Below are 27,116 nucleotides of genomic sequence, written 5' to 3' on the forward strand. Positions count from 1 at the left end.
CAAGTATTATAGTGACTCACAAGCCCATTTCTGTTTACTACTGGCCACAAGGCTGGAAGAAGACCCAAGCTTATTTTACAACCCGAGTGAAGAGGATGGCAAGGAATATAAAAAAATAAATAAATCTGCAAAGTAGAAGCTAACTGCAGCAAAGTGTGGCACCTAGGGGTCACCAATGCTCTAAAAGCACTATAAGTCCTTATCTACCAGGCAGCCAGTTGTTTAATAGGTGTGAATAAAAGTTGACATTTATTTAGTGAATTAAACCTCACAGCCTGTCTTGGACATATGGACATTTTCTGGGATTTAATATCTGACCCTTTTTGAGGATTGTATGACATGATATGAGTACAGTATCAGAGTTTTCAGATTAAACTAAGGTTGATTTTTTCAGCAACTAACAAACCAACTGGTTCTAGCATAAAATGAAGGATTAGTATGAGGGAAAGCACCACATGCCATGAGCAGGTGGACTTTTTTGTCTTTCAAAATTTTCACAAATGTTTAGAAATGTTATAATGTCTTAGACTATGCCTTCCTGAACATTTTTTCCAGAACTTAACTCCCTGAAACCTTCTTATTTACAAGACCAGGGGTCTGCCGTCTGTGGCTCCGGAGCTGCAAGTGGTTCTTTGGACCTTCCACCATGACTCTTAATGACTCTGGCTTAAAATGACATGTTTTTAGTAGAAATATAATAAGTGCTAGTTTTACCTGTTGTTTTTCCATGTGATAAATTGATTTTCCACAACAGAACCACACTAAAAATACTAGTAATATACTGTATTTTCAACTCTTTTTTTTGTCATTAATTTGTAAATTATGTGCCTTTTAAATTATTTTTCATAAATTTCAACATCCCACTTAAGGAAACGCACCCACAATCTTTTGTGCAAAGGTTTTGTTTTCCTTTATTCTGAAACCTAAAAACAGATAGAAAATGTGGTTTCTTAAAAATGAAAACAAATTTCCTGAAGTTGATATTTATCAAAAATTATACATTTTCCTTGTTTGATAAGGTCATGTAGCATTTAAGCTCTAAATAAATCTTATTTTGATGGACTTTTACAATCCTATACAGGTTCTTAGGATTGTAATGATTGCAGGCTCCTTTGTGTGCTACTCCACAGTAGGGTTGAAAACTGTGGAAATGTTTAGGTAGATTCAGTTTTAAGTCAACTGTGCTGATCTCCGACAATAGAAAAAAAACAAAAAAACACTGCTCTCATTAGGATTACAATCTACAATTTAAGAACGTCATTTGTGACAGTTTCAGAGCAATTAAGCTCTCAACTAAATTAAATCACTTCCAACTCACAGGAAGTTTAAATGATTCACATATCTTTTATGACTGAATCAGGCTGTTGTGTCTCATAGGAACATTAATCACACAGACTTCCGGTCCATTCAAACTAAAGGTTGGTGAATCCCCAACAATCGTGAACAGGTGAATGATTTATTCTGTATCTCAGAACATAAACACTAAAAATGTTTTACACTTAACTAGCTAAAACACAAGTGTCAAACGGCAGTTCTCTTATGGATGTGTCTCTGCTTCAATACACCTGAATTAAATAATTAAATCATTAGCAGGCTACAGTAGAAATTAATGACATTGTGAGGAGACAATTGAGACATTTGATTTGGACCAGGGACACGTCTAGAAGCTGCAGGACACTGCCCTCTGAGGATTGGAGATTAAAGATTGTGCTTCCTTAAAGTAAACATTTCCACTAAGGTTGGCAGATTTTATCTATGTGCTACTTGAATGCAAACACTAAAAAAAAAAAACATGCAATATTCAGCACTAAGTTTAAAAGTGTGAATCTGACAACAAAAGTATTAAATTCCTATTCACTTGTAGTTAATAGAAAATATGATTTGCAGAGAATGATAATTTGGAAGATAACTGCAGAAATTGCTGGGACTATTCAACCAGGACATTTTCAAAGCTTTACCTTTAGTTCAAAAAAGCCCTTTATCTAGAGCAGCGATGTTCTTTGGGTAGATTTCTATTGGTTTTGACTGATTCACAAAAAGCTATCCCAAAAATGTAACTTGGTCCCTGAAAAGTTTTCTACAGTGAAAATACACCTTTAGGTGCATAGCATCATCAAATATTTGAAATGCCTGGATATTTAAAAAAAAAAAAAAAAGCTCTAGCGAACTGTTTGCAAAAGCAGAAAATGTTTTGTAAGTGGGTCATTTAGCAACATATTGAAACAAAACAGCCAGCACACAGAATTTACTTTCCTCCATTGTCTTCTCAGCTGGCACACTTGTATTTATTAAAAAGCAACCTTTTAGCTTTTCTGTGAGCCATGATAAGTTATTCTTTTATAAGTTGAAGGTATTCTTAATTTTAGGCTCTTCTGAATGTACATTTCTCACCCTTTCAGTTGAATGGAAACTGTCCCAAAGAGAGAGATGCTGCTGGACGACAATAGACTGATGGGCTCTCCTTTCTTGAGTGGCAGGTAGTTCAGGAAGTGGTTGGTCTGGAAGGAAGGAAAAGGGGGTAAAAGCAACTTCCCTTTCATTTATGTATCAAGAGATGAGACATCATTCTGAAAAAGCTTCAAAGAGTTAAAAGTCTCGGGAAGAAAAAAAAAATCTAACTCTTACATGAGAATCAAAGTAACTCAGTCTTTCTAGTAATGCATTCATAGAAAGAGGTTTTTATGTTTTCCTTCATATATATGACTTAGTATCAAACATGAAAAAGTAATATCAGAAAACTTCTTTTAAGTCTCTGTGGGGGAGCATTTTTGCCAACTTGTTTTCCAGTTTCTGAAACGGTCTCTCAACCACCATTAACAGCGTTTGTCCAGGATCATCAATTGCTTTTAAAGCTGTTAAATCTCACAAGTATACCAGCATTTCCACTAGAAACAGCCTGACAGCATTCCCATTTCATCCAGTGGTAAAAGAAGGCTCACTTATGGGAAACTTTGAGAATAATGGGCAACATTTCCTTTAGACAACTCTTCCTGGGTTCAACACTCGTAAGTCTGAGAACTGTGTAACATTTACCGCTCTTACATTCTGTCAAATTCACCGTAGCAAGAATGAAAAAATAGCTCTATGAAACTGTGTCACAGACTGAACCATACAGACAACTTCACTTTTTGGGAAAAAAAAACCAACCAAACAAAAAACACTTCATCATAAAATTATCAGACTGATTGGAGGAGTAATTCTTATGCAATGGATTTTGTTTTGTTTGTATTATACGTTATTACACAATAGCTCTACTTACACTGGTTTCTATTCATTACATGACATCTGAAGGTTACATTGAACTTTATTTAGGGGTCTCATGGTAAGGTGGGCTGAATACAAATGGATACCACAAACGTATAATTTTTTCTTAGTAATTAAAAAAAATAAAACCAGGCATTGTTTTCCTTCCAAGTTGGTCTATCATATAAAATCCAAATAAAATATAATGAACTACCGGTAATTGGTTTGAGTGTAAGAAAGGTTCAAAGAGATTCCTTTTTTACACAGACTGATAGAATCAGGACAGTACTAGTAAACTAGAACTGTATAATGTACTGATCTAATACTCCATACCATGCACAGCATTATGAAAATGTTCATGGTACTTAAAGGTTTCATATTTTGTCTGCTTGCAATCACCAACTTCAATATATCTTGTTAGAATTTTAAGTGATCAACCAACAGAAAGTAGAGCATTATTTTTCAAAGAAAAATTATACATGGTTTCCAAGGTCTTTTAAAAATAAAAATCTGAAATTGCAGGCAATTGTGTGTATTCTACCCCATGATTAAATTATTTGTACAATCTCCTCTCACTGCAATTACATCTGCCGGTTTCTGGGGTTGCATCTACCAGCTTTGAGAATGTGATATGATTGAAAATTCTGCCCATTGTTCTTTTCCAAAAAGCTCAAATTGAGTCAGATTGAATGAAGTGTGTCTATGAACAATTATTTTCAAGCCTTGCCCAAACTTCTCAATTAGATTTAGGTCACGGCCATTGTAACACAGCTTTGACATGAATGTCTGGCTCTAATCTTGCGGCCATTGTCCTCGTGGAAGGTGAAGCTCATATCTCAAGTAATTTGCAGCTTTTCTTCCAGGATTATTTATGTTCATCCATCTTCCCAGCAAAAATGCTGTTTCCACTATATATAACAGTAGAAAATGTGTGTTCAGGGTGATGTGCAGTATTAGGTTTCTGCTAAAAACAATGTTTTGCATGTAGATGAGAAATTCAGTATTGGTCTCATTTGATCAGTGCATCTTCTTCCACATGTTTTCTGTATCTCCTACATGCCCAATGGAAACTCCAGTGGTGTTCCAGAGTTACAGGAATAGGTTTGCATACACAACAGTAACTGACATAATGTACATAATTTGACAGCCAAACAATGATAAAACATGTAGATGATCTAATTAAAGAATTAGGTCAGGTCTTTGTGGTGGTAGGGCAGAACAAAGAGGATTCTCAAACTCACTGTCATATTCAGGCCAATGCTTATTGTTCAACAAACTACAAAGCATAAGGATGCATCACGCTCAGGCAGCCTTTCAAACCGTTTTCAATCACCACAGCAGCAGGAAAATTATTACTTTGTTATGCTGGATTCATTCTCATGCTGCCAAAAGCCAGCCCTGGCCACAAAACACTCAAGACTTCTGCCCCCAATCACAAACGACATGTTTTACAAACAGGGAAAAACTGCACAAACAGTGGGCAGAATCCAAGACATCTATGTTATTTTCACAATTGTCAGTCATGCCGAGAGTCCCTGATTAAGGCAGAGAACTCACACACGAGGAAAAGCACACAAACCCTCGAATCGAATCCCTCCTCGTAATCATATGCAATTTTATCCTGTTTGAGCCAACAGAGAACAGGTTCTACAAGAAGAATTAACTTAAGTGGGGAGATGAAAGGGATGAAGAAGACAGAAGAGAAAGAAGATGCCAGGCCTGTCTCAACAACAGCATGCAACACTCACTGTGGTAGCTGCTGAATAAATTCCTCAGAAGATGATACTTGGTGGTGTAATCCCCGGCCTCGGATAATGGAGCATCGTAATCTGAAAGATAATACGCTATCAGAACAGCAGGTTTGGGAGCCGGAGAGAGGCACGGATGCCTCTTACCATGGCAGATGCTTTCTCTGCGCTCCCCTATCAAACATCTTGAGGCAGCAGCAGCAGCCCGAAACACATTCTGGGTTTATCTGGACAGAAAATGGAGCCTTTCGGAGGCAAAAAGGTAAAAGGCATTCAGGGAGTAGTAGCACAAGTGGAAAGACCTATGAAGGTCAGAGTTGAGGTTGTTGAGTCTCCTGAATGAGAAAACAAGTAATTGCAGTGTTATGCACTCTAAAAAGAGGGTATTACACTTACTTTTTTGTCTTCAGATTAGAATAGAAATTATCTTTATTGTCCCACAGTGGGGAAATTCAGGTGCAACAGCACCATCAACATGTGTAGGTTCACACAAAAGGTCCAAAAACACCGCTCCAGTTCAGCAACAACTTTATGTATTAAAACAAACCATTTAAATAAAGCATATGACATTATTCTTATTTATGTAAAAAGAAAAGATAAGAACGATTTGTGTGTCACATATCAACTTAGGAAACTAAAACAGTCTGTTTGTGTCTTTAAAATGAGAGACAGAGTAGAAGATCAAGAGTAGAAATTGTTCATCCAAACGCATGCTAAGCAACCTTTTTCCAATATAAAGAATTTTTCAAATAAAAATCTAATTAGGTCTGTTAAAAACGCAGCTTTACCCAGCACAGCTGTGATCAAATCTAACAAACATGTAACCTCAGAATGTTCTGAGCCATCTGGCTTACAGTGTGAAAAGCCCCACAAAGTTCATATTTTACTTGAAACGCTCAGAAAAGTGTATTATTAAGAATTCTGGTCACACATACCATAGCTTGTCACCATGGGTTCAGGTGCTGGCAGCCCAACAGCAAATGCACCATTCATGAAGCCAAAATTGGTCCCTCCATGAAACATGTACAGGTTGATTGACATGTCCAGCTTCAGGATTTCTCTGACAACCGAGACCATGTCTACCAGAGAAAGAGAAAATAGAAAAAAGTTACAATTTTCTTCATTACAACAATACAGAGCATGTGTCCATGCATTTTCTCCCAGTCACAGCGAACAGAGCTGCATGGCTTCATTTTATTTTTGCTTGCAATGTCCCTGCGATTTTATCAAAGAAAGCTAAAGCTGGACAATTGCCTCTGTTAATACTATGTCTGACGTTACGTTATGCCTACAATATCTCTGCATTTACTGTCACACTTGTAATAAATTGAAAGTGATGGCCTACATTGAGAAGATGTTTGTGTTTGTGAAAACACTCAGACATCACATGTTGAGACAAGTGTTTCTCTTCGAACCTCACACATATATATTTTTAAAAATGGTTGCATTTCTGGAAAAAAAACCTCAGTTTGTGCTGAATTATTGTGTTCGTGCCAGCTGCATAACTTCACACTGCTAAAGTAAACCAAAATCCTCAGAATTTGAATTAATAGCATAATAAGTGTACACCAGATCTGCAGCTTTTAACCCTCCAGTGGTTGTGGCTTGACGGTTGTTCAGGAGGTGCCACTTCTTCTACCAAAGATGTACAGTTGTACCACTGTGCATCTGCTTGTCGCCATTTTCACATGTCTGTGCTAATGTAAACACTGAGTTGAGAGGGCTTGGCCAGCAACAGCTTATTTGCATAATTGTGATGTAGCCCTACAACAGCACATTCCCAAATGAGCTCAAAACAGGCAGAACTAATTGGGTGAAATCTCAATATCTGAGAATAATTTTGGGTGGTAGATGTAATGAACCTGTTTTGTAAAGCCCACAGACCTATTCTAGTTTGTTCAAGGAGCATAATAGTGGACCTTTAGTGATTTGAATCAAAAATCACAGCCTCAGTGAATATTAACTGGCCATTGTGAGCGACAGAGTCCGCTAACCCTGTGGTGGTTCCAGATGCTGGATGTGTGGCAGTCTGTAGAGCACTGAGCTGTCAAGCATACGAATCCCCGGTGAAAACAACAGACTTTTTTTTTTTTCTTTTTTGTTTTGTCTGTGACATTTTCTGCAGGGGTGAAGCTCTATTTTCTGCTCCTTCTCAATGCTAAAACAAAGCAGGCAAAACAGATGGCCCACAGATTTTAGCATATCTTGTGTAAGATGTGTATGGCTGCTGGTAATGACAAAAATAAAATTCTACAGTGATGCAGTTAGCTTCATCAAACTGTAATAAAGGCCTTTTCAGATGATGAAGTATCTATCTCATGTTTAGTTCAGTGCTTGTACCAAATCATTTCAAAAGGATTGCTTGGTACACCATTTGACTCTGGGCTGTAATTCATTCGAGCAAATAACACATTCCTTCAATAATGTATTTACTAAAAATAATGAAACAAAAAAACTGCTTTAAACTTTGGCACCATTTTTATTAGCATTATGCCACAAAGGGACAAATCATATCTGCTTTAGTTGTGTATACATAAGATCTTAACATTTTAAAATATCCATACCTGTGGCAGAACTAATTTGTAGTTTGATCAACTTCAAATCTAGGGTGTAAATTACTAAAATAACACTCATTCTACACAATTAAATGTCATTGGTGATTTTGCAAATGTAAAAAGGGATTAGTATGTTCAACAAAATGCTTTTTTTTCCCAAAAAGCACATTTTAAATAGGATGTTTTAGTTGCTTTAAACATGAAATAGGACTATCAACATTTGATGCAAACATGAGCTTAAGCTCATTTATAAAATGAGACACAAATACATTCATAAGCAGAATCAGCAGATGAGCAGTTCTGCTGAAAATAATCTACACACAATATCCCACAGTCTTCAGTTTTTCTGACCTACTTTTTCTCACCTGCATAAATCTCACCCTTTAAATAAAAAACACTCTCCTGTGTGGCACTCCTTTTCTGCGGGAGGATAAAGTAACAAGGAACAAGGCTGAGCTTCAGACGGGATACAAAAGGTGGATTAGTGAGCTCACCATTAACAATCATTAACTAATGTTGGTTACAGATACTAACACCAGCTCAATTCTTTGCCGAACAAAAATCCATTTTCCCCATGGGTGTTATTTGTCTAAGTCTTTGCCTGTTTGGAGCCTTTTTGACGACTAGCAGGCTTAGACTGCGGTCTGTTCTGTGTGTGTGAATTTACATTTTGGATTTCTTTGTTTGCTCAAATGCTATTTTCCTGCCTAGAAGCTGACGCTGTCAGTAAACACAGCAAGGGGGCTTTCTGTGTGCTGCTTTTTGATGCCAGTTTGATGCAAAAGATCCTTTATGCGACAGCCCTGCAGAGGTGTGTGTGCTATTTCTGGGCACCTTTAATTTGAGCACATATATTCAGTAGGGGAAAAAGTTGAATTAGTCATCCAAAACTGTCTGTTTTTCTGTGGCATAATAAACATGACATTACATTGATGTTTATTCCTCTTAGTTACTCTTCAAATTGGGAAAAAACAAGAAATTATGTTATCCATATAAAGCAAATGGGTGTTGATCATAACAAACTAGTAAACAGTTGAAAAAAATGTCTACTTTTCTAAATAATTACATATTAAAACTATTGGAACTTTGAGAAACAAGGCTAAATTTACCTTGTGAAAGAATTCTGTGGCTACGGACTGCATGTGGTTTCTAACAAGAGACAGATAATTTATCTTATGCAACCCTACATACACTGATTGTTTTCTTCCCCAAGCCATTCCCCAATAAATTATTTTATTCACACTGCAAAAGACATGTCTGAAATCTCTGTTTCTCCTGAGGCACAGAGACTCTGTCTAACCTGAAAACAGGTTTTAACTTTACCTTTAGCACTGGTTTGGAGCACAGAAATACCTGTCTTTCCCTATCTCAAATTAGCTGGAATTATTGACCCTCTGCAGAGAGAAGAACAGCTCCTCTCTTAACAAAGAATCCATCTACCAAAAGCTTGCCTTTCTTTTGTGTGAATGCCCCTGCTAGCAGCTCTGAGTGTCTCTCAACAGAAAAAAAAGAAGAAAAAAAAAACACTTCTCATCTCATGTGTTAATTATTTCAGTGAAGCTAAAATAAGGCTTACCCTCAGCAGGGAACACATGATGAAGGCCTCCCCAGAGATCAAACCAGCCAGACCAGTACTCCATAACCATCTTAGGTTTCTGAGGCTAGAGCAAATAAAACAGATTAGAGCCAAGAAATATGGCAAAGGTTGGTAGAGCAACAAAGTGAACAAGGAAACATGTCTGAATGACCTTTCTCTTTCTGCGCAACAGAATGCACTGAATGCTCTGGCACAACCTTTAAACAAATTGCCTTAATGTATTCTCTCATGTTTCCAATTTTTCTTTTAAACAAAGGAAACAGCAACTGAAATTAATGCTTTGTAATGGAGACATGTTTAGGAATTAATCCAAATTTGTAAATACTTATTTCAAAAGCACACCAGCAATACTAAAAAAAAAAATCAAATAGAAATAAAGAAGTAGCAAGAAGCAGTAATACTCTGTGAGATTTTGCTTTGTCTGTGATAAAACCCTTCACCATATTACATGATGTTTTGGTTTTTGATTTCACTCAAACAAACAAATTCCAAAATCTGCCAGAGTTAATGTTAGGGTAACACATCTAAATGCTCAGTTTCAGTTTGCACCAACAGGACTTACTTGAATTTCATCCAGATACTTGATCTCGTTTATGTCCAGTCTCTGGAAATTGATCGTTTCCAGTGCTTTAGAGGAAAAACAGCGAAAACCAGAGCTATTATTAGATTCATAAGCTGGCTATTGTTTTTATATTAAAACGGAACAGCTGTTAATTTTAAAACCTTAAAGCAGCTTTATAATAAAATGTTCAAATTACTTAAATTTCCATCGTAACAATATAAGAGGAGGGTCAATATAAAGTACCCAGGTAGATTTTTCCTCTTTTTTTTTATTTTTATGTGTGACATGCTTTTTAGCCCAGGGTGGAAGGGTTATTTCTCCAAAAGCAGTTTCTCTGGCTTGCTTTCAAGTAGGTTCTAAATTATCATATTTGCTGTAGTTATATATACAGTAGTTCCCAGCTTAAAACGTAACATAGCTTTTTGTATCCTGTTTAAGAAAAATGTGGAAAAAAAATGTACTCAACCCTTTACAGCAATAAAGTGGTGATTTTGAAAGCAGCTTTGGCCAACAACACTGCTGATTTGAGATCATTTTTACTGGCCAAAGCCTTTCACCCCCTTTTCCACTTTTGCTGTTTTGGTCATTTCAAACAGTAGTGTTTTGGGGTAGAAAAGGAGAGTTATTTAACACTGATCATTTGTCAATGTGCTCCCACCTCAGAGAATGTGGTATCTGCTCCACAACTGATGACTTAAAGTGATTAGGTACTGTAAAGAAGATTGGCGGATAAAGAGTTCATAAAATTAGCAATCAAAATCCTATTTCAAGAGTCAGCTGGCCCTATCAAACATCAGAACTACAGTCAATAGATATATTGTTTATGATTACTTAACTCTATCAGTCACAAAAATGCTAATTTGCAAAAGGAAAACAGGTAAGCACATAAGTAACAGTAAATGTTTGGTTTGTTTGTTTAGATGTGTAAAATGGAAGCAGGTTTGCGTTGAAATGATAATAGTTTGTATTAGTGGCACCAACTGGCAAAGGGAATGAACTGATCCAGTCCCTTTTCACAAAAACGTCTATATATGACGACAATGCATAAAGACACATGAATAATTACAAAGAAAACCTTTATAACTGTCACTAATGCATACATATGAAAACAGTAAGTGTCTGAAAGAAAAACAACTGCCTTTAAAGCTTGTGTTTCTTTTCACTGAGCTTTCCTGCCAGTGGGATGCAAAAAGAGCAACTTTCTGGTGCAACACAGAATCCTTTGTCAACAAATTGGTTCTGAACTGCTGCTGCATGACACTGTGGATCAAACCTCTTGCCACTGTCCAAGAAAACAACCCACACACCAACATCGCGTAAGTCTGTGTGTGTAAGAGAGAGAGAGAAAGAGTGAGAGACCGTTGGTCTGTTAGCCCATCTGACAATACCTCCTTTCACTCCTCCGAGCTTCAGACCGTCCTTGTTGTCAGAGGTCAGGAGCAGCTCTGTGATGCCTCTGGACAATAATGCCTTAATAGAGGAAGAATTAAAGAGACAACCCAACAAAACAATGGATCTGTTTCCTCAACAAAGTTTAAACAATTAAAACAAATCTGATTTATTTTGACAGTGTTTCTCACCTCCTTTATGAAAGGCATGTACTTATCGTCTTTAGCGTAGGAGCCATATTCATTCTCAACTTGAACTGCTATGATCGGGCCACCCTGGGAGTACTGCATATGAATTTGCCAAATATAAACAAAACACATTAGAGGATTTGACGCCTGCTATTGGACCGATCTTACCCCTGATACAGTTAAACACAGTTAAATGTAAATCCAAGTTATTTTTGGGTCGTTGTTTTTTGAGCAAAGGAAAAGGAGAAACAATCTAATTAGCCACTGAAAGAGTTTGTTTAAGCCATGTTCACACATGGACATATGGCCCAGATATGTGTTTACAGATATTCTTCAGGGTTCAAACAAGAAACAAATGCCAGTATTACATATATTTACCTTCCCACCGCCACAGTACTCATTACAGAAAAATAATGTGTTGCTTTCTATTCTTTCTTGTTGGCCTGTATCTTGTTTTTCATTTAGATGTTGATAGATGGCCACAGAGCCTCGTCGGCCATTCTCAGATGAAGCAAACAAAACACTGTAATTTCCTCTGCATACTTTCCTGACCTGCCGTCTGTGCATTCTGTGAAGTCGACATCCTACTTTCCAATTGCAGAAAAACATAAAGGGCATGTCTGAAATAGCAACTCAGGGGGAAAGTCTCAGCATAAGTTTGAAGACGTTCTCCTCTTAAGACAGAAAAAAAGGCATTTTATTAATGTTGGTAAGGAGAACAGGAAATGGGAACTGAAAACTGACAGAATTCTAAAAAAATAGTTCTTGTTAAAATATCGCAGCAGGAAATAAACTAATAAATCATAATCCCAAGAAAGGGGAAGGGATCTGAGCAAAGTGAAAGTGCATATTTTATCCACTGAAAGGATCTTGTGAACTGGCCGAGTAATTCCAACTGAAGATCTCAGGCATATTGGTGAGAATATTTAATATATTCTTGCCTATATGTCAGTTCCTTAAATGGCCAAGTTCCCTAAAGGTGGCATAGCAGGAAACAAAAATATATATTTCATCTAGTTTTTAGATCAAATCTTGAGGGAATATACAGTTAAAATGAGGCTATTGAGGCTGCAGTATGAATTGAAGAAGCCTTGGAATTATTTTAGAGATAAAAAGTCTTTGTTAAAGTGCCTGGTGTCGTGGTCAAGACATTTTGAATAATAATAGTTGCTTTTGTAAGAGAACTGAGAACAGTTCAACATTGGGTCTTTCAACAGCCAATCAACACAGAAGCAGTACATCATACAGAATCTGCCTCAATCCATGACTCTGGGCTTAGTCAATAAAAGAAATTCATTATTTCTTAACTTAGTATGTTTTTGCTCACAGAAGAAACTAAAAGTTGGCTTTTCAAAAATACTTAAAGCAATAAAACTATTTTAAAGCTTTTTACACATGATTTCAGGGGTGGCAGTTAGTGTGAAAGGCGATCTTACACGAGCACTAGCTTCAGTTAGACAGAAAACAACTTTCTCGGGTTGTTTTTCTTTTAATAGTTACCACCTTGTGATGCTACGAGAATCAGAGTTACTATGACTGCAATTCCCAGTACATCAGTAGCAATTGTTATAAAATTGTTACTTTTATAACTTCCTGAAGCCACTAGGTGTCCTGCAAAGCTCACACTAGCTTGTACACATAAAAGAACAAGTGGATGTTCGGTTTCAGCTTTCAGGTTTGGTTTATAATTTTTGCTTTGGGTGTGTTATTTACACACTCCACTTCTTGCTTATTAACAAAAATTTTTTTTCTGACATGCATCTTTAGGCTGTATATCTGAAAGACACTACAAGATATATCTAAAAGCGAAAGTCATCTGTCATTTTGAGAAATCTGAACATGGTTTCATAAAACATTCATTTATCCATCCACTGTCTGCTTGACCTTGCAGGGTTGAGGTGGGGCAGCAACAGTTGAACTACATGGTAACACATATTGGAAGTGATGAGAAATGTATTGGTTGACAGTTAAATACGTTTTTTTAATTGAGTAACATATAGTCTCTGGCGGACTGCCAGCATGTCCAGTGCGTGCTCTGGCTCTCAGCAATTGGAACCAGAACCCATCTACAGTCCTACAGTCATTAAGCAAGTATTGAAAAATACATGAATAAATTCAATAAAAAGTACCTGATATGGAGTAACTTTCTTTATGAGTTCATCAAAAAAGGAGTTGACTGCATCTGTGAATCCTGAGTAGGTCGTTCTCAGCTTCATATTTTGATCTCTTAGCAGCCAACTGCAAAAACAATCCACGTCAAATAAGTTCTTGACATACATGAACTTTCTTTGGGTTTCACTGAAAAAAATGTGGTAACTTTGATACGAGGTCATGCTCTGCTGCATGTCCTTTTAAACACCTCATAATAATGCTCATCAGCTAAGCAGACTCTCAACCTAACATTCCCACAGGCAAGAGCACTCCAAAATACATTCCTTCAGTCTTGTTCAGCCAACAATTACCCAATTACTGGTCTGAGCGTATTTTGATTACAGAAATAAATGAATCCATCCTTTAAGGGATAAGGCCTGCCAGATTTAATTATTGCCTGATCCGATATCATGCTAAAAGTCATCAGTGGCTTTCAGCAGAGCAATGGAAGTGCTTCACTGAAACGGTGTGCATTTTACTGTCTTCTGTACTCTGTGTATTCAAAAGTGGGTATGTGGGTATGAGATTCCCTGTAAAGTGGGTCACTGAGAAAAATATTCTCAAATAGAAACACAACTGCTAAAATGCACACTTGCAATTCTTTTGCCTTTTTTACCCTGCAGTGAAGACACATCTGAGAATCTGATCACCTGAATGAAAAATACATTTCCTGTCAAATCTTAGACGTTCAGAAGCAACTTTATATTAATCGGTCACAGGATATATAAACTCATTTATTGTAGTTTTTGTGTTTTTACCTAGGCAGTCCACCAAAGTCCCATTCAGCACAGATGTATGGCCCAGGGCGCAAAATCACCCAGAGGCCCAAGCTGGCTGCAATGCGAAGGTAGGCTCTAAGAAGAGATGCAAAATTTAGAATAAATATTTTTGTTGTGAGGGGCTATACATCTTCATATTTACAATGCTGCCAACAGTCAATAAAATGTGGAAAAGAATAATTGTTGTCAAATTAAGAAGCTCATCTCCAACAGCAAATCATTTCTAAAAATATTTCCCCTAATTTTCCAATGAAATAAAGCTCTAAGACATTTGTTTCTATCAATTCCTCGGCAACAATCAACACATTTCATTGATCAATGACCTCACAATCAGGAAACACACAATCACTGACTCAAATGCAAAGTGCTTATTAGGGGTAAGTGTTTTCTTAGCAGTGTCAATGCAATAGACAGCCAGACTTTTTTCCAATACAATGGTGCCCCCTGCTGGACATCAGCTATACTTGCATCAAACCTAGCTGAGCATTTTTACTTTAGCAGTCCTTACTCTAAATCCAGATCCTCCTCAAAGTCAAACACCCCTCGCTCTGGTTCATGCAGGTTCCATGGTACATAGCTGAGAAGACACGAAAAATGGTTATTTTTTTGTGTGTTTTAAGCAGTTTTTGCTTTTAGTCAATTATGATGTTGCATTGCACTTTGTATTACAGCTCTTTACATGAGTGTGACTCATGAGCTTGATCGGTTAGCTTTCATGTTCAGATTAAAACAGTGTTGCATTTTATCTGCCCTCCCGCTCTCTTGACCTTTGTGCTCTGACATGTACTCTGTCATGGCTGAGTTGCACAGGGCACTCACGTTGTAAGAGTGTTGATGCCGCAAGCTTTCATCTTCAGCAGTCGGTCCTCCCAGTAGGTCCTGGGGACACGGAAGTAATGGACAGAGCCTCCCAGGATGCGGAAGGGTTGTTTCTCCAAGCTGAACTGTGAAGAGTTGGCTCTCAGTCCTTCTATGCGCTTCATTCTTGCTCTTTGTGGATGGTCTCTGAGGAGAGAAATAATATGACATAATACAAACAGATTTAGAATTACAAAAAAAAAATTAAACATGTTATTTTTCTTGCCATTCTGATAATTTAGGTTCACCTGCTGCAATATCTCCTTCACTGTATCACTAAGATGAAATGTTTGTGTGTGCTTGTGAATTATCTTGGGGTTTATTATAGGGTTTATCTATAAATCATTAAGGGAAGGCCACTCCCATGTGGTGATATAAGGTCTGAGCAGTACGGGAATCAGTATCAATAAAATAAACAGACAATTTTGACATATTCTTGTAATACACTTTTTGGGGTTTTTGGGGGGGGGGTTTGCATGAAATCGCATGCAATCAGGGGTGGTCCAAGATTTTACAGAGCCCTAAAAAAGTATTTTCTTTGGATCCCTACTTCCAGGAAAGACCAGCACCAAAATCCACTGAACTTAGTGGACAATAAAGTTTAATTGAACTCAGTAAAAAAAAGAGCAAAGAAAAAAAAAACATGACAATAATATTAAACTATTTTTAAATTTTCTATTTATAAACCACTAAGACTAATTTAGATGTAGGATCCTTCTTCATAAAAGCAACTACAAAAGCATAGTGACTCCCTCAATGTGATAAACCTCACTAAAAAAAATAAAAACAAATTTAAAAAACACAGTATTGCTGTATTACTGCATAACAAAAAGATTTGTTATATCTTTTTTTGCTGCACCTTGTGCCGTATTCAAATAAGCCAACTAGATCTCTTTCTGTTAAAGTGGGAGATCAGGTGTAACTTGGTGAAATAAAACTCACCTTTGAAATTGAACACTAACAGATAAGGAACTGAAACATAATAAAGTTCACAGACAACAAAGCTGATCTCTTTGAAACTAAAGCAGGACCTTCATGAAAAGGGACAGTAATTCAGGTGACACGCCCCTGCGCCACAACTGCTAAGGGCGCAGGGGGTTAGCACGCCCCACATTTGGAGGCCTTAGACTCGCGGACATCGCGGGTTCGACTCCCGGTCCAGACGACCTTTGCCGCATGTCCTCCTTCAAAAATGGCGCCGGCTCAGCTGGCTGCCTGCAGACGCAGCTCCTGTCGTGTGTGTGTTAATCTGTGTATAAAAAATTCTTGCTGTAACTGCGAAATAATTTCCCTGCTGGGATGAATAAAGTAATTCTTATTCTTCTTCTTGACATGAGTGAAAAAAAAATCCTACAATCCCAACACAACGCTGTCAGCTTTCAGCAGGCACTGCTTTCAGGTTGTCAACGCTTTGGCTTATTTAAAAATTTGACTATGCTATTTAAATCACGTTGCTAAGAGCAAGCTTTAAGCAATTTCCCTGGTTTATTTAGATTTTTAATAATAACAAAATCTCATTAAACTTTTGCCAGTTCTACTGTTCAAAATGATAGAAAATAATAAATTCAAACTGTTATCAAAAACTTCAAAGCAATCCTAATGTATGTTAGATATTCTAACATGTCTGTGACAATTTGCAAGAGGTTGCATTTGTAAATGTGATCAAATGTTAAATGACTGCAGTTTTTGTCATATTATATTATTGACTAAAACCAAAATACAACACTAATCATGAAAATAATCAGATAGTTTGAAATTCCTTCCTCTTTTTCTCCTGGTTGCTTCTCCTCTGAACCCACGGTGTCTCTGTTTCAACTCATCTGAGGTTTGTGGGGGTAGTTCAAGTATTTAATTTTTTTAAAATTAGGCAAACTGCATGTCTCTGGGTCAAGTCGCCTCTTCGCCAATCCATACCCCCATCTTATATCTAAGAATTGACATTCTTTCAGTTCTTTCTTTTATCTGTAGACTGTCATAAAATATTGTGAACTTTTATTAAAACCAAACTATCTGAGTGACTTACTGCTGTTTATTAGTTAAATTAACTGCGACTCCTTGCAATGCACTAAGAGAAACATAAAGAAAATTATTATTTAAATGATGGCTGTCTAAGTAGGTGCAGAGTGCCCCTTGTAGGTACAGCACTGACTCAAACCCCAATATATCTGATGCAAAATTAGCAACATTGTAGAAGTTTGAGATAATATAGGGCCAAAATGGCCAGACTGTCCCCCAAAATCTGTAATTTCAGATTGTGTCTCATTCGTTTTGACAAAAATTTGATTTCATTATTTAATGACATTTTATTTAGTAGCCAGACTTTCAGTCAGATTTAATAGCAAAATAAGTACAGCAGTAAACAGTCACGGATACTGTCTGGAATAACAAGACAGTGTTGAAGTTTACACATCACAATTTGTAACAAACGTCACTATAGTCTTGTTCAGCAGATCAGTTATGCAACATTTTCCAAGTGGTTTTGCTGTTGGCTACTAGATATATTTAAGGATATACAGTGGAATATTTTTCTGTTTGAGCCACAACGGTTTTGCTACCAAAACAGTGTTGGAATTTTCAGATAATTTCATCATGTTGTGGTAATTTAAAACAAGTTACCAGGGCAGAACTGAATAGTGCTCAGCCACACTTTATTTCTGAGGGAAAACAAAATCAAAAGGTGTCACAGATGTTCAGTAGAATGTGCAGAATCAGACTGTGTTGACATTTTGGACAACTTGATTTTTTTTTTCAATTTCAATGTGGACATAGTAGGTAACATTTTGTAATCTGTAGATTGTAGAAGCAGAAAAAAAAAATTTCACCCAGCGCACATGGACTGACTCCATGCAGTGGGCGGGGTTCTGCAACAATGCATACCTTCAAATGTGAACTTCAGGGAATCTTCCTTACCTTGTAATTTGATAAGCAACTATTGCCAGAGCACCGATGCAAAGCAGGAGAAAATATCGTTGCTTTAAGGACAGACGAACACCAAGGATCGACGAGATTTCCATGGACCAAAACAGTAGAACAACTGTTTCCTGAGCGCTTGCAGAGCGTCAGAGCGCTTATCTGAGCGCGGTCCAGTCCTCTTCACAAAACTGGACACGGTTTACACAACGCCATATACATAACACTCTTTAAAAGAGCTGTAGACATAAATTTGAGCTAACACTCAACGCTAGGTATAATTATACCGAGTTGTTACAAAATGCGACATTGTTGCTCTGTTATAATTATGTATATATATTTACCAACAACGAAAGGATGCTAAGAAAGAGAAGTTTTCGTTTCCTCTTTGTCAGAAATAACCAGCGTAACGCATACAGTTCCTCAACCATAACTGTGTTTAGGGACTGTCACAAAATTACACTGATGCTGCTAAAACGAATAAGATATGGAAGCTTTCATAATAAAGTGCTTGGTTGGTAAAAATAATTTTAAAAAAAGTATAAGTACGTAAATATATAACAATTCTGTTAGATTATTGTAGCCCCACTCAATATAACCTCAAAACATTGCTTTCCCCAATGTCTTGAGGTTCAGTATACTTCCCCCCAAATAAATCATGCCAAAAGTGAAGTGGACTGTCATATAGCATATGCTACTACTGGCAGGACAACAAAATTTAAGTTTAAGTTAAACAGTGTATATATATATATATATATATATATATATATATATATATATATATATATATATATCATACACTATATCACACTTGAACAATGCTTTATGCTTCTGACAGAGAAAGAGAAAAAAGAGAGAGGGAGAGAGAGAAAAAGAGGGAGAGCATTATGACACTGTTGTCATCCAACAACAATAGTTAGCCTTATCCACAGTGTTGTGTACGAGGCCTCCCAGCACCATTTGACCCTCAGATGCTCTCTGATCAGGCTCACAGTGGTTTGGATGCAATCTGGATTTTCTCTAACATTTCAACATTTTGGATACTAAAGCTAAGGCTTGGTAAGGCTATCCAAACAACAATATCTCTCTTCAAAAGTCAGATTATTTCAGTGATTTTATGTTAAACCTTCTGAAATGCTTGTGTAAAGTGCTAAGTTTGTTCTTCGCTTATGAGACCTGCTATTTCTGATTTTGTTCCATAAGATCTCATATTTAAGTGAGGACAATGAACAGTTTGGAGGGGCTGAGGGCCGACTCCTCTCAGTTCACTCTGAGGGGGGAGCCCTTCCGCATCCTGGGAGGCTCCATTCATTACTTCCGCGTGCCCAGACCGTACTGGAAGGATCGACTACTGAAGATGAAGGCCTGTGGTCTCAATACTCTTACAACGTGTGTATATCTGTAGACATAGATGCAAATGGATGAAATGTCTGAATGCTCTTTTTTCATCATACACTGAAATTATGTAGCGCTGATTAGTTGTTTATATACGGACATATTCAATAAATTAGGATATAATTCAAAATACATTTACTGCTTGTATATAATTACACACAAGCTATTGTTAATTATGATGACTTTCAGCTTACAGCTAATGAAAACATGACATATAAGATTGGAATATTACATCGGAGCAAAAAAAATTTTAAAATACAGTTTAAATTCAGAAATGTAGGCTAAATGAAAATGTTTGACAACTGCTTAAAGGTTTATATTTTTAAAAGGCACTTTTAACCTGCCAAAGGAACCTCATCACAACACATATCCTAATTTATTGAATTTGACTATCAACAGTCATCAAAATAAAATGAGTATGTGGCACCTGCTTCTGATCAACACCTTCAGAGATTACGGTACTGAAATTTGCGGATGCCCACATGGAAAAGCCAAAGACAGTGGAAAAACACTTTTTAGTTAGACAGAGCAAAGTGGAGTGTAAATATTTCCACAACTTTAAGCCTGGGTAGATCAGAAAAAAACACAATGTGCACCAACTCTGGTTTTCAGATGTCATTGTATTTGGTATAGCCATTTGACCCTGAAAAATAAAAGAATGGTATTTCAACTTCTGATCAACAATGTTGGATATATCAGAATTTTTTTAACTTGTTGGATTGTGTTGTCATTTAACATCAGCGGAGCCATTTCCTTTGGTCTGTTTTTCCAGATATGTGCCATGGAACCTGCATGAGCCTGAAAGAGGGACATTTAACTTTCAAGATCAGCTAGATCTCAGGAAAGGCTCTGCATAATCATGCTATTTTTTTCTGGAATACAGCAAAAGGCTTTCTGAGTTATTAGTTTTGAACATAACAGAACATTTCTGTGTCTCTTTCAGGGCCTATATCAGCTTAGCAGCAGAGACAGGTTTCTGGGTTATCCTACGGCCAGGACCTTACATCTGTGCTGAATGGGACTTGGGTGGCTTGCCAAGGTGATGTCACGTTTCTATTCTGTTTGCTATATCAGTGTCTAATTAACATTGTTTTTTGGGGGGTGTGGGGGGTATTTCCCAGCTGGTTGCTACAAGATAAAGACATTCAGCTGAGAACAACTTACCCCGGATTTGTAAATGCTGTCAACTTGTACTTTGACAAACTTGTCTCAGTTGTCCAACCTCTGATGGTAACTGCATTTTTAAATAAGTTTTATGGTAAAGAATAGCCTAATTTTTTACTAATACATAATATGTCTCTTAGTTTGAGAATGGAGGACCAATCATTGCTCTCCAATTAGAGAACGAGTATGGATCATATGCTAAGGACGATGAGTATATGCCATTTTTAAAGAATGTGAGTTAATTACAGGCTTTTTTGGTAGCACCCTTCTTTTATTCCATTTGTTAAATGCACATCCTCTGCCTTTGTTCATATAGTGTCTCCAGTCCAAAGGGGTCAATGAGCTCCTGCTAACATCTGACAACTGGGAAGGTTTGAGATACAGAAGTATGGAGGGAGGTAACTACATGACTTATGACAAAACATAAAGTGTATCTTTTTGGTTATACATTTTTGTCTTAATGTCATCTAAAAAGTTTGTGAACTTGATCGTTTCAGTTCTAAAAACAATAAATCTTCAGAGGTTGTCATTTGGAGCCATTCAACACTTAGCATGCATGCAGGTATGTAGTGATGATGGATGATTTAATATTGTTCTTGCATACATCACACCATCTTGGACAAATTTGCTTGCAGCCTTTCATTACGTTTCTCTCTTATTCCAGTAGTACAATCTCACACGGAAAATAAAAAATGTAAAAAAAAAAAAAAAAAGGGAAAACTTTAAGAATATTTAACCATTTGTTGGAAAAAATTAAAAGTTAAGAAACATATTTTTCACATTATCACTGGTGGCACAATTGTTGATATATTCTAAATTAGTACAATGTATCTGTTTTAACTGTATACTTTTAAAAGTTGATCTAAGCTTCTAGGAATACAATATGTATTTAGCCTATATCAGGGTGTTTTTAAACATCGTTGCCATGGGTGCCAACATTTGTGTGTGTATGTTGTGAATCAACAAACATTTCCTTTGTACAGGTTAGCCAAAGTTTGATGGGATTGCTAACATTTCTTTTACACACATGTATTCCTTCTAGCCCCAGAAACCTTTAATGGTGATGGAATATTGGTCTGGGTGGTTTGATGTCTGGGGAGAGCATCATCATGTGTTCAATGCAGAAGGTACTCGCCCTTCTTTTTCTGAGCCGTTCTTGTTTCCACTCATGAATTTGAACATGCTCAGAGTGTATACTTCACCTAACAATTATTCTTGCTTTTTGCATGAATACATTTTTTTTATCTGAACTTGTTAAGAATACAATGAATACTGTATGTGCTGCCCTATGTGCAGACATGCTTGGCGTGGTGTCAGAAATTCTGGAGAGAGGCGTTTCCATTAACCTGTACATGTTTCATGGTGGGACCAACTTTGGCTTCATGAATGGAGCAATGGACCTTGGCACCTACAAACCCCAGGTCACAAGTTATGGTAGGCAGGTGACATTAGAGTGCCAAAATCAAATTCATTTCACAACAATGAGCTATAAACGTTTCATACTGGGTTTGTAATCTGTTTCTTGGCAGATTATGATGCTCCGCTATCGGAAGCTGGAGATTGCACTATCAAATATGAAATTCTGAGGGATTTATTCAGCCGGTATAACTGTAAGCTCTTCAACATCTCATTTAAACAACCACCAATTATCATATGAAATAAACAAATTGCAATCAATTTCTTGTTCTCGTTATCCACGAAAGCTGAAGGAGGCATGATTAGCCTCCACTAAATGTTTTGCCTGCTTGTGTTCTAGCAAAGCCTCTTCCTGAAGTGCCTTCTCCTCAGGAGAGGAAAGCTTATGAGCCAGTGTACACGCAGCTGTACCTTTCTCTGTGGGATGCCGTACAGTTCATAGATAAGGTTAGCACCTGTCTGGTGTGACAGCTAAAATAATAAACAAAAAATGCCCAATTATCTGATTCAAATACTTCATTTATTAAAGCAGCTAGTCCTATAGCTAACTATTAGTTATAGAATATTTGTGAACAAACAGTGAGAAACAGGGTAAATTTCTGGAAAAGTTAAAAGTAAGGTTAGATTATAAAACAATATATTACATCCTTGAAAATTCACTGAAGATCATCCAAAAAAGAATACAGGTACTGAGCAACTGCAATTGTACCAACCATTGCATCCATCTGAACCAAAAGTCAGGCAAGGAGAGCATTTGTATTACAAGGAGACAAGACAGCAATTGTGACTGTAGGGAGCTGAATCTGGCCTCTATAAAGTAGGTGCAAGAAGAAAGTGTCTGTTCAGAGAAAGTCACAGTAACTAAAACTACAATAGTTTGGATCAAAGCCAAATTATGTGTTAGAATGGCCCAGTCAAGGCTCAGACTATATCCAACAGATTTTCTGTTTTTGATAAAACTTGAAAATTGCTGTTTATAAATGCTGTTGAACCAATCTTAAGCGGCAAAGATGAACAGGAAGAGAACTTAATCTCTACGTGTTCAAAGTAGGCAGACATACCCTAAAATATTTCCAGCTGTAATTGTGGCAGAAGGCGATAAAAAGTATCATCCAATAGTTTTCATTTTATAATTGTAAGACATTTTCAAAACGATATTCCTTTCAGTTCACACACTTCTTTGTGTTGGTTTATCACATAGAGTGACAATAAATTTGTAACAGAACCAAATTTGTGAAGGTGTAAGCGTTTTAAAAGACACAATGTCTTGTACCAATAGTAACACACAATGCCTTTTAAATTACCAAATCTATTATGTTTGACTATTTACCAGTGACGTGCGGTGAGGTTCATAGCTGGTGAGGCACTGACGTCATCAGAATCAGATTTGCAAATAGATGCATAGATTGACAGCAGTTTACAGGTTATGTTTCACTTCTGCATCCTTACACATACAAACTGTAGCTCACAAAACACACATTTCCTTAAAAAACAAAACAAAATAAATGTTATTACTGTCTTACCTGCTTCGATTGAAAGTCCACTTGAGAAAACTTTTTTAGTGTTGTAATGTAGTCATTCATGTCGAAAGTCGGGATGAGCGAGAGGAAAAAAATCACTATCTCTATTATAATCTATCGCTGCACTTGACTTGCTTCCCGAATCGTTTAGCCTAGCTCGCTGTCACTTACTCGGCAGTTGAGGAGTGAACAAGACGAACGTCTGGGATCTTGAGCGCCCCCTGCCATGAGGCAAGAGAACTGCCTGCCTCACCTCGAACCTGTTCTCTGCCGTTTATAATCGCTCATTACACGAAACACGTTACACAAACACAGTTGGTGACAAAAAGCACTGTACATTATATACATAAGCTAAACTATTGGAAATAAGTTCACATATTAAATTTGTTTAAACCATTTTATTGACGCCGTACAGCAACATGCTCTCTCCGCTTAGCAGCCAGCGCAGAGCCAGGGGTTGCGCAATCCAAGGTGAGGCAGAGCTCGCTGCTGCCTCACCGGCATCGCTTCCAAGCATTTGAATGGGAAAATAAGAAAATTCAGCGATTTTGAACAAATAAAAATCGAAATTGGTGAAGCTACATGAAAAATAAATATTTTTTAGTGCAAACCACCGGATGAATATAACAATTTAAATTACTTTATGATTATATATTTTCTTTCTTTCCATGATGGCAGGTGAGGCAGTGCCTCACCTGCCTCCCCTGACCGCACGTCACTGCTTTACCCATCTAGCAATGCAGGTCAGAGAGGCCGATAAACATGGAGAATATCCCAGTTAACAACAACAATGGTCAGTCATATGGTTATACACTGTATGAAACCACCATCAGCAGTGGAGGAGCATTAAACTCTGGGAACAACATCAGAGACAGAGCATTGGTGAGAACAGTGTTTTGACAACATAACGACATAATGTTTTGATGTAATGCAAATTGATATTGTATGAGTTATATCTTGAATGCACCTTGATGTTCTGCAGGTGTTCTTGGATCGAGAATATGTAGGATGTTTGGACTACAAGACTCACGAAGTCATCTTGCCCGATGCCAAAGTATTATTTATCACGTTTTATGTGAACATGGAATTACTTGTTATAGAATAGTTGAACAAAAACTTTATAAGTAGAAGTTCTAAACATTGTGGTGATTCTATTCCAAGCTTCCCCAACCAACATAAAATTATTTTTTTTTGTTTTGTTTTTTTTATTTCGGTATTTTATTTCAAACAAAGCTTTTAAACTTTCTGGTTTCTCATACAGTTGACTTCACTGTCAAATAACTTTCTTAACTGTATTATTCATTAATAATCCTTGCCAGAAATTATACTGATTTGTGTGTGCCTCACAGAGAAAGAGGACCTTGGCTGTACTTGTTGAAAACTGTGGAAGAGTGAATTATGGTAAAGCTCTTGATAACCAGCGCAAAGGTATTTATGGATCACTTTCATTTACTGCATATTATGCTTATTACCTTCCTATTATTATATACTCAAAACCATGTTTTAGCCATTTTAGAATCATTTTCACAGGTAGGTTTCCAGTTTTACAAGTTAAGAGTTGTTTTTCTGGTATTTTACATAAAACATAGCGCAAGAACTTAAAAGAAATCTGACCTTTTCATCTAGTGTCCCAGGGCATCCAGGGCATTTTTCTAATTCACACACATATTTATCTGTGTATCGTTTTAGTGTTCACCCTACTCTGAATGACATGTATTTGTCTTGTAAACATGGTTACAGGTATTGTGGGAGACATTGTGCTTAATCATACACCACTAAGAGGATTCACCACCTTCTGTCTTGATCTGAAGCCAAGCTTTATAAAAAGGTATGCCATTTCTGGATTTTCAAATTTATTTGAATCTGTTCATGACATCATGTTTGTATAAAATATCTGACCTTGATTATATTAGTCTGTTATGCTATTAGTTTGTGTGCTGGATTAAGCATCTGCATCAATCGGAATTAATTTACTTTTATTCACAATCTGAATGCTTTGCATCCCTCTTGCGTTTCTTTTTAGGTTGTCAAGTTCAGGTCAGTGGAAAACCGACTTCAAGTCAGTGCCAGTCCCAGGATTTTTCCAGGCCAGGCTCGTTTTGGACGGTCCTCCAAAAGACACTTTCATCAAGCTTCCTGTGAATATGACAATTTATTCATTTGTGTGGTAATCTAATTGCTTTTAAAAGAATAAGCAAATGTACTCTTTGTGATTACCTTTGTTCAATGAACAATTCAAGCCAGAATGAAACAATTTTTGATTTCTGTTCCAAAAGAGCTGGGATTCCAAGACATATTAGTTGTTTGCATTTGGAATTTCTTTGGAATGAAGAGCCTGTGTTGATATATGTGTATCCACAGAACTGGGGTAAAGGAGTGGTGTTTGTCAATGGCCAGAACCTTGGTCGTTACTGGTTCATTGGTCCCCAGCATTTCCTCTATCTCCCAGGACCTTGGCTCAGAAGTGGAGAGAACCAGGTACAATGTTCAACTTGAAACTATTGCTCAATTTATCTATTGTTATCTTCAGAAGAAGAAAAGGAATTTGACTTTTGCTCTCTACAACAGTTTTCTTCCTTCCTTTCTTTCTCTGTGTGCGTTTCTGTGTGTATAATCAGGGTTAAATTATATGTCTATATCTGCTTTCTTTCAGATCATTATTTTTGAAGAAGAAAAGGTTGATGGAAAAATTATGTTTTCTGAAAATCCTGAATATGGAAAAACTATTGATGTCTACAAACTGCCCTTTTGCAGTCTGCTGTAAACATTGTGCACACACACACTAAGGAATTATTTATTGTTACTGAAATTGAATATGAATTATATAAACCAGTTAACACAGTAGGGTTGTTTGTAATTGCCCGTTGTGGCAGTTTAACATCATTTATTCAGAGCTTAATGTTTTTGCTATTGATTAATTTAGTTTCATAACCTGCAACGCTTTGCACTATTATAAAGACTGTTAGTATTTTTTTTAAACAAATGTACACTGACAATACAACACAACTTAATAATAAAGCGTCCACCACTCTGATGATCATTTCCAGTCCAGGTAATGGCTTCATATGGCTTTTATGAAAGCTTTTCTGCAGACGTTTTCAGATGTTTAATAAAGTCATGCCAGTCTTTTACACAATATGCTTCAACATGTTTTATTGTAGCTAAATCTTCCTAAATTCCATGCAGTGTTTTCATATATGACTCAAATATTTTGCTGTAGCTCATAAAATATAGATACACAACAAACCGATTGCTTTGTTGTCTTATGTGACGTTTTGCGAGGCAAAATTTTGACTTTACAAAACAGTAATTCAAAACAAATCAGCATAATGAAGAAAAGACTTGATAATGACAAGTCGTGTTACTTTGAAAGGTTACGTTTAAAGTGAATTTGATTGATTCTTACCGAATAGTCTGGCTAGAAGCTTGTATTTTAGCATGAACTTTACTCTCATTAGACATGGATGTGAAAAGTGCGAAGCAACAAGATTTCAGGGGAATCGTCTGTTCCTTGGATGTGTAGAAATTGCCCCGCCCACCTTCTGACGACAGACTCACAGGAAGCTGTGAGAGTAAACGGAAAACGAATATTGACTTTCACAGTAAAGTTAGTGTCTTTGTCATGCTATTTATAATAAAAC

General features: G+C 36.9%; 2 protein-coding genes across 3 annotated transcripts in view; one reads left to right on the forward strand and one right to left on the reverse strand.

Annotated features, from left to right (window-relative positions):
• Positions 1-18,426, reverse strand: part of LOC114161810 (beta-galactosidase-1-like protein 2) — a 29,054-nt gene extending 10,628 nt beyond the window's left edge. The window contains exons 1-12 of one of the 2 annotated variants that reach the window (XM_028045386.1): positions 17,981-18,426; positions 15,032-15,217; positions 14,721-14,789; positions 14,192-14,287; positions 13,412-13,520; positions 11,286-11,378; positions 11,094-11,175; positions 9,706-9,770; positions 9,123-9,207; positions 5,927-6,070; positions 4,992-5,072; positions 2,392-2,498 (exon numbers count right to left, since the gene is read on the reverse strand). In XM_028045386.1, the coding sequence (XP_027901187.1) occupies positions 2,392-2,498; positions 4,992-5,072; positions 5,927-6,070; positions 9,123-9,207; positions 9,706-9,770; positions 11,094-11,175; positions 11,286-11,378; positions 13,412-13,520; positions 14,192-14,287; positions 14,721-14,789; positions 15,032-15,217; positions 17,981-18,084 (1,221 nt within the window). In that variant the 5' untranslated portion in view covers positions 18,085-18,426. Of the gene's footprint in view, positions 1-2,391; positions 2,499-4,991; positions 5,073-5,926; positions 6,071-9,122; positions 9,208-9,705; positions 9,771-11,093; positions 11,176-11,285; positions 11,379-13,411; positions 13,521-14,191; positions 14,288-14,720; positions 14,790-15,031; positions 15,218-15,318; positions 15,367-17,980 lie in introns of those variants that run through there. The other variant, XM_028045388.1, reaches the window with a different exon arrangement.
• Positions 18,427-18,882: 456 nt separating this feature from the next.
• On the forward strand, positions 18,883-26,611 carry LOC114162025 (beta-galactosidase-1-like protein 2). The gene is made up of 19 exons (XM_028045771.1): positions 18,883-19,039; positions 19,184-19,369; positions 20,148-20,216; positions 20,319-20,414; positions 20,497-20,605; positions 20,680-20,772; positions 20,856-20,937; positions 21,037-21,101; positions 21,582-21,666; positions 21,836-21,973; positions 22,069-22,149; positions 22,296-22,402; positions 24,211-24,357; positions 24,458-24,529; positions 24,825-24,903; positions 25,216-25,303; positions 25,499-25,613; positions 25,837-25,953; positions 26,129-26,611. The coding sequence occupies exons 2-19, from the start codon at positions 19,206-19,208 to the stop codon at positions 26,237-26,239; spliced, it is 1,818 nt and encodes a 605-aa protein (XP_027901572.1). The 5' UTR covers positions 18,883-19,039; positions 19,184-19,205; the 3' UTR covers positions 26,240-26,611.
• Positions 26,612-27,116: the final 505 nt, after the last annotated feature.

This window comes from Xiphophorus couchianus, chromosome 18 (genome assembly GCF_001444195.1).
Source record: "Xiphophorus couchianus chromosome 18, X_couchianus-1.0, whole genome shotgun sequence".
Lineage (NCBI taxonomy): Eukaryota > Metazoa > Chordata > Actinopteri > Cyprinodontiformes > Poeciliidae > Xiphophorus > Xiphophorus couchianus.

Bases quoted from the DNA above. Each gene is read 5' to 3' on its own strand.
- LOC114162025 (XM_028045771.1), top strand. From the start codon at position 19,206: ATGAACAGTTTGGAGGGGCTGAGGGCCGACTCCTCTCAGTTCACTCTG. The intron at 20,415-20,496 runs GTGATGTCACGT...GGTATTTCCCAG, and splicing joins GACTTGGGTGGCTTGCCAAG to CTGGTTGCTACAAGATAAAG. The intron at 25,954-26,128 runs GTACAATGTTCA...GCTTTCTTTCAG, and splicing joins TCAGAAGTGGAGAGAACCAG to ATCATTATTTTTGAAGAAGA.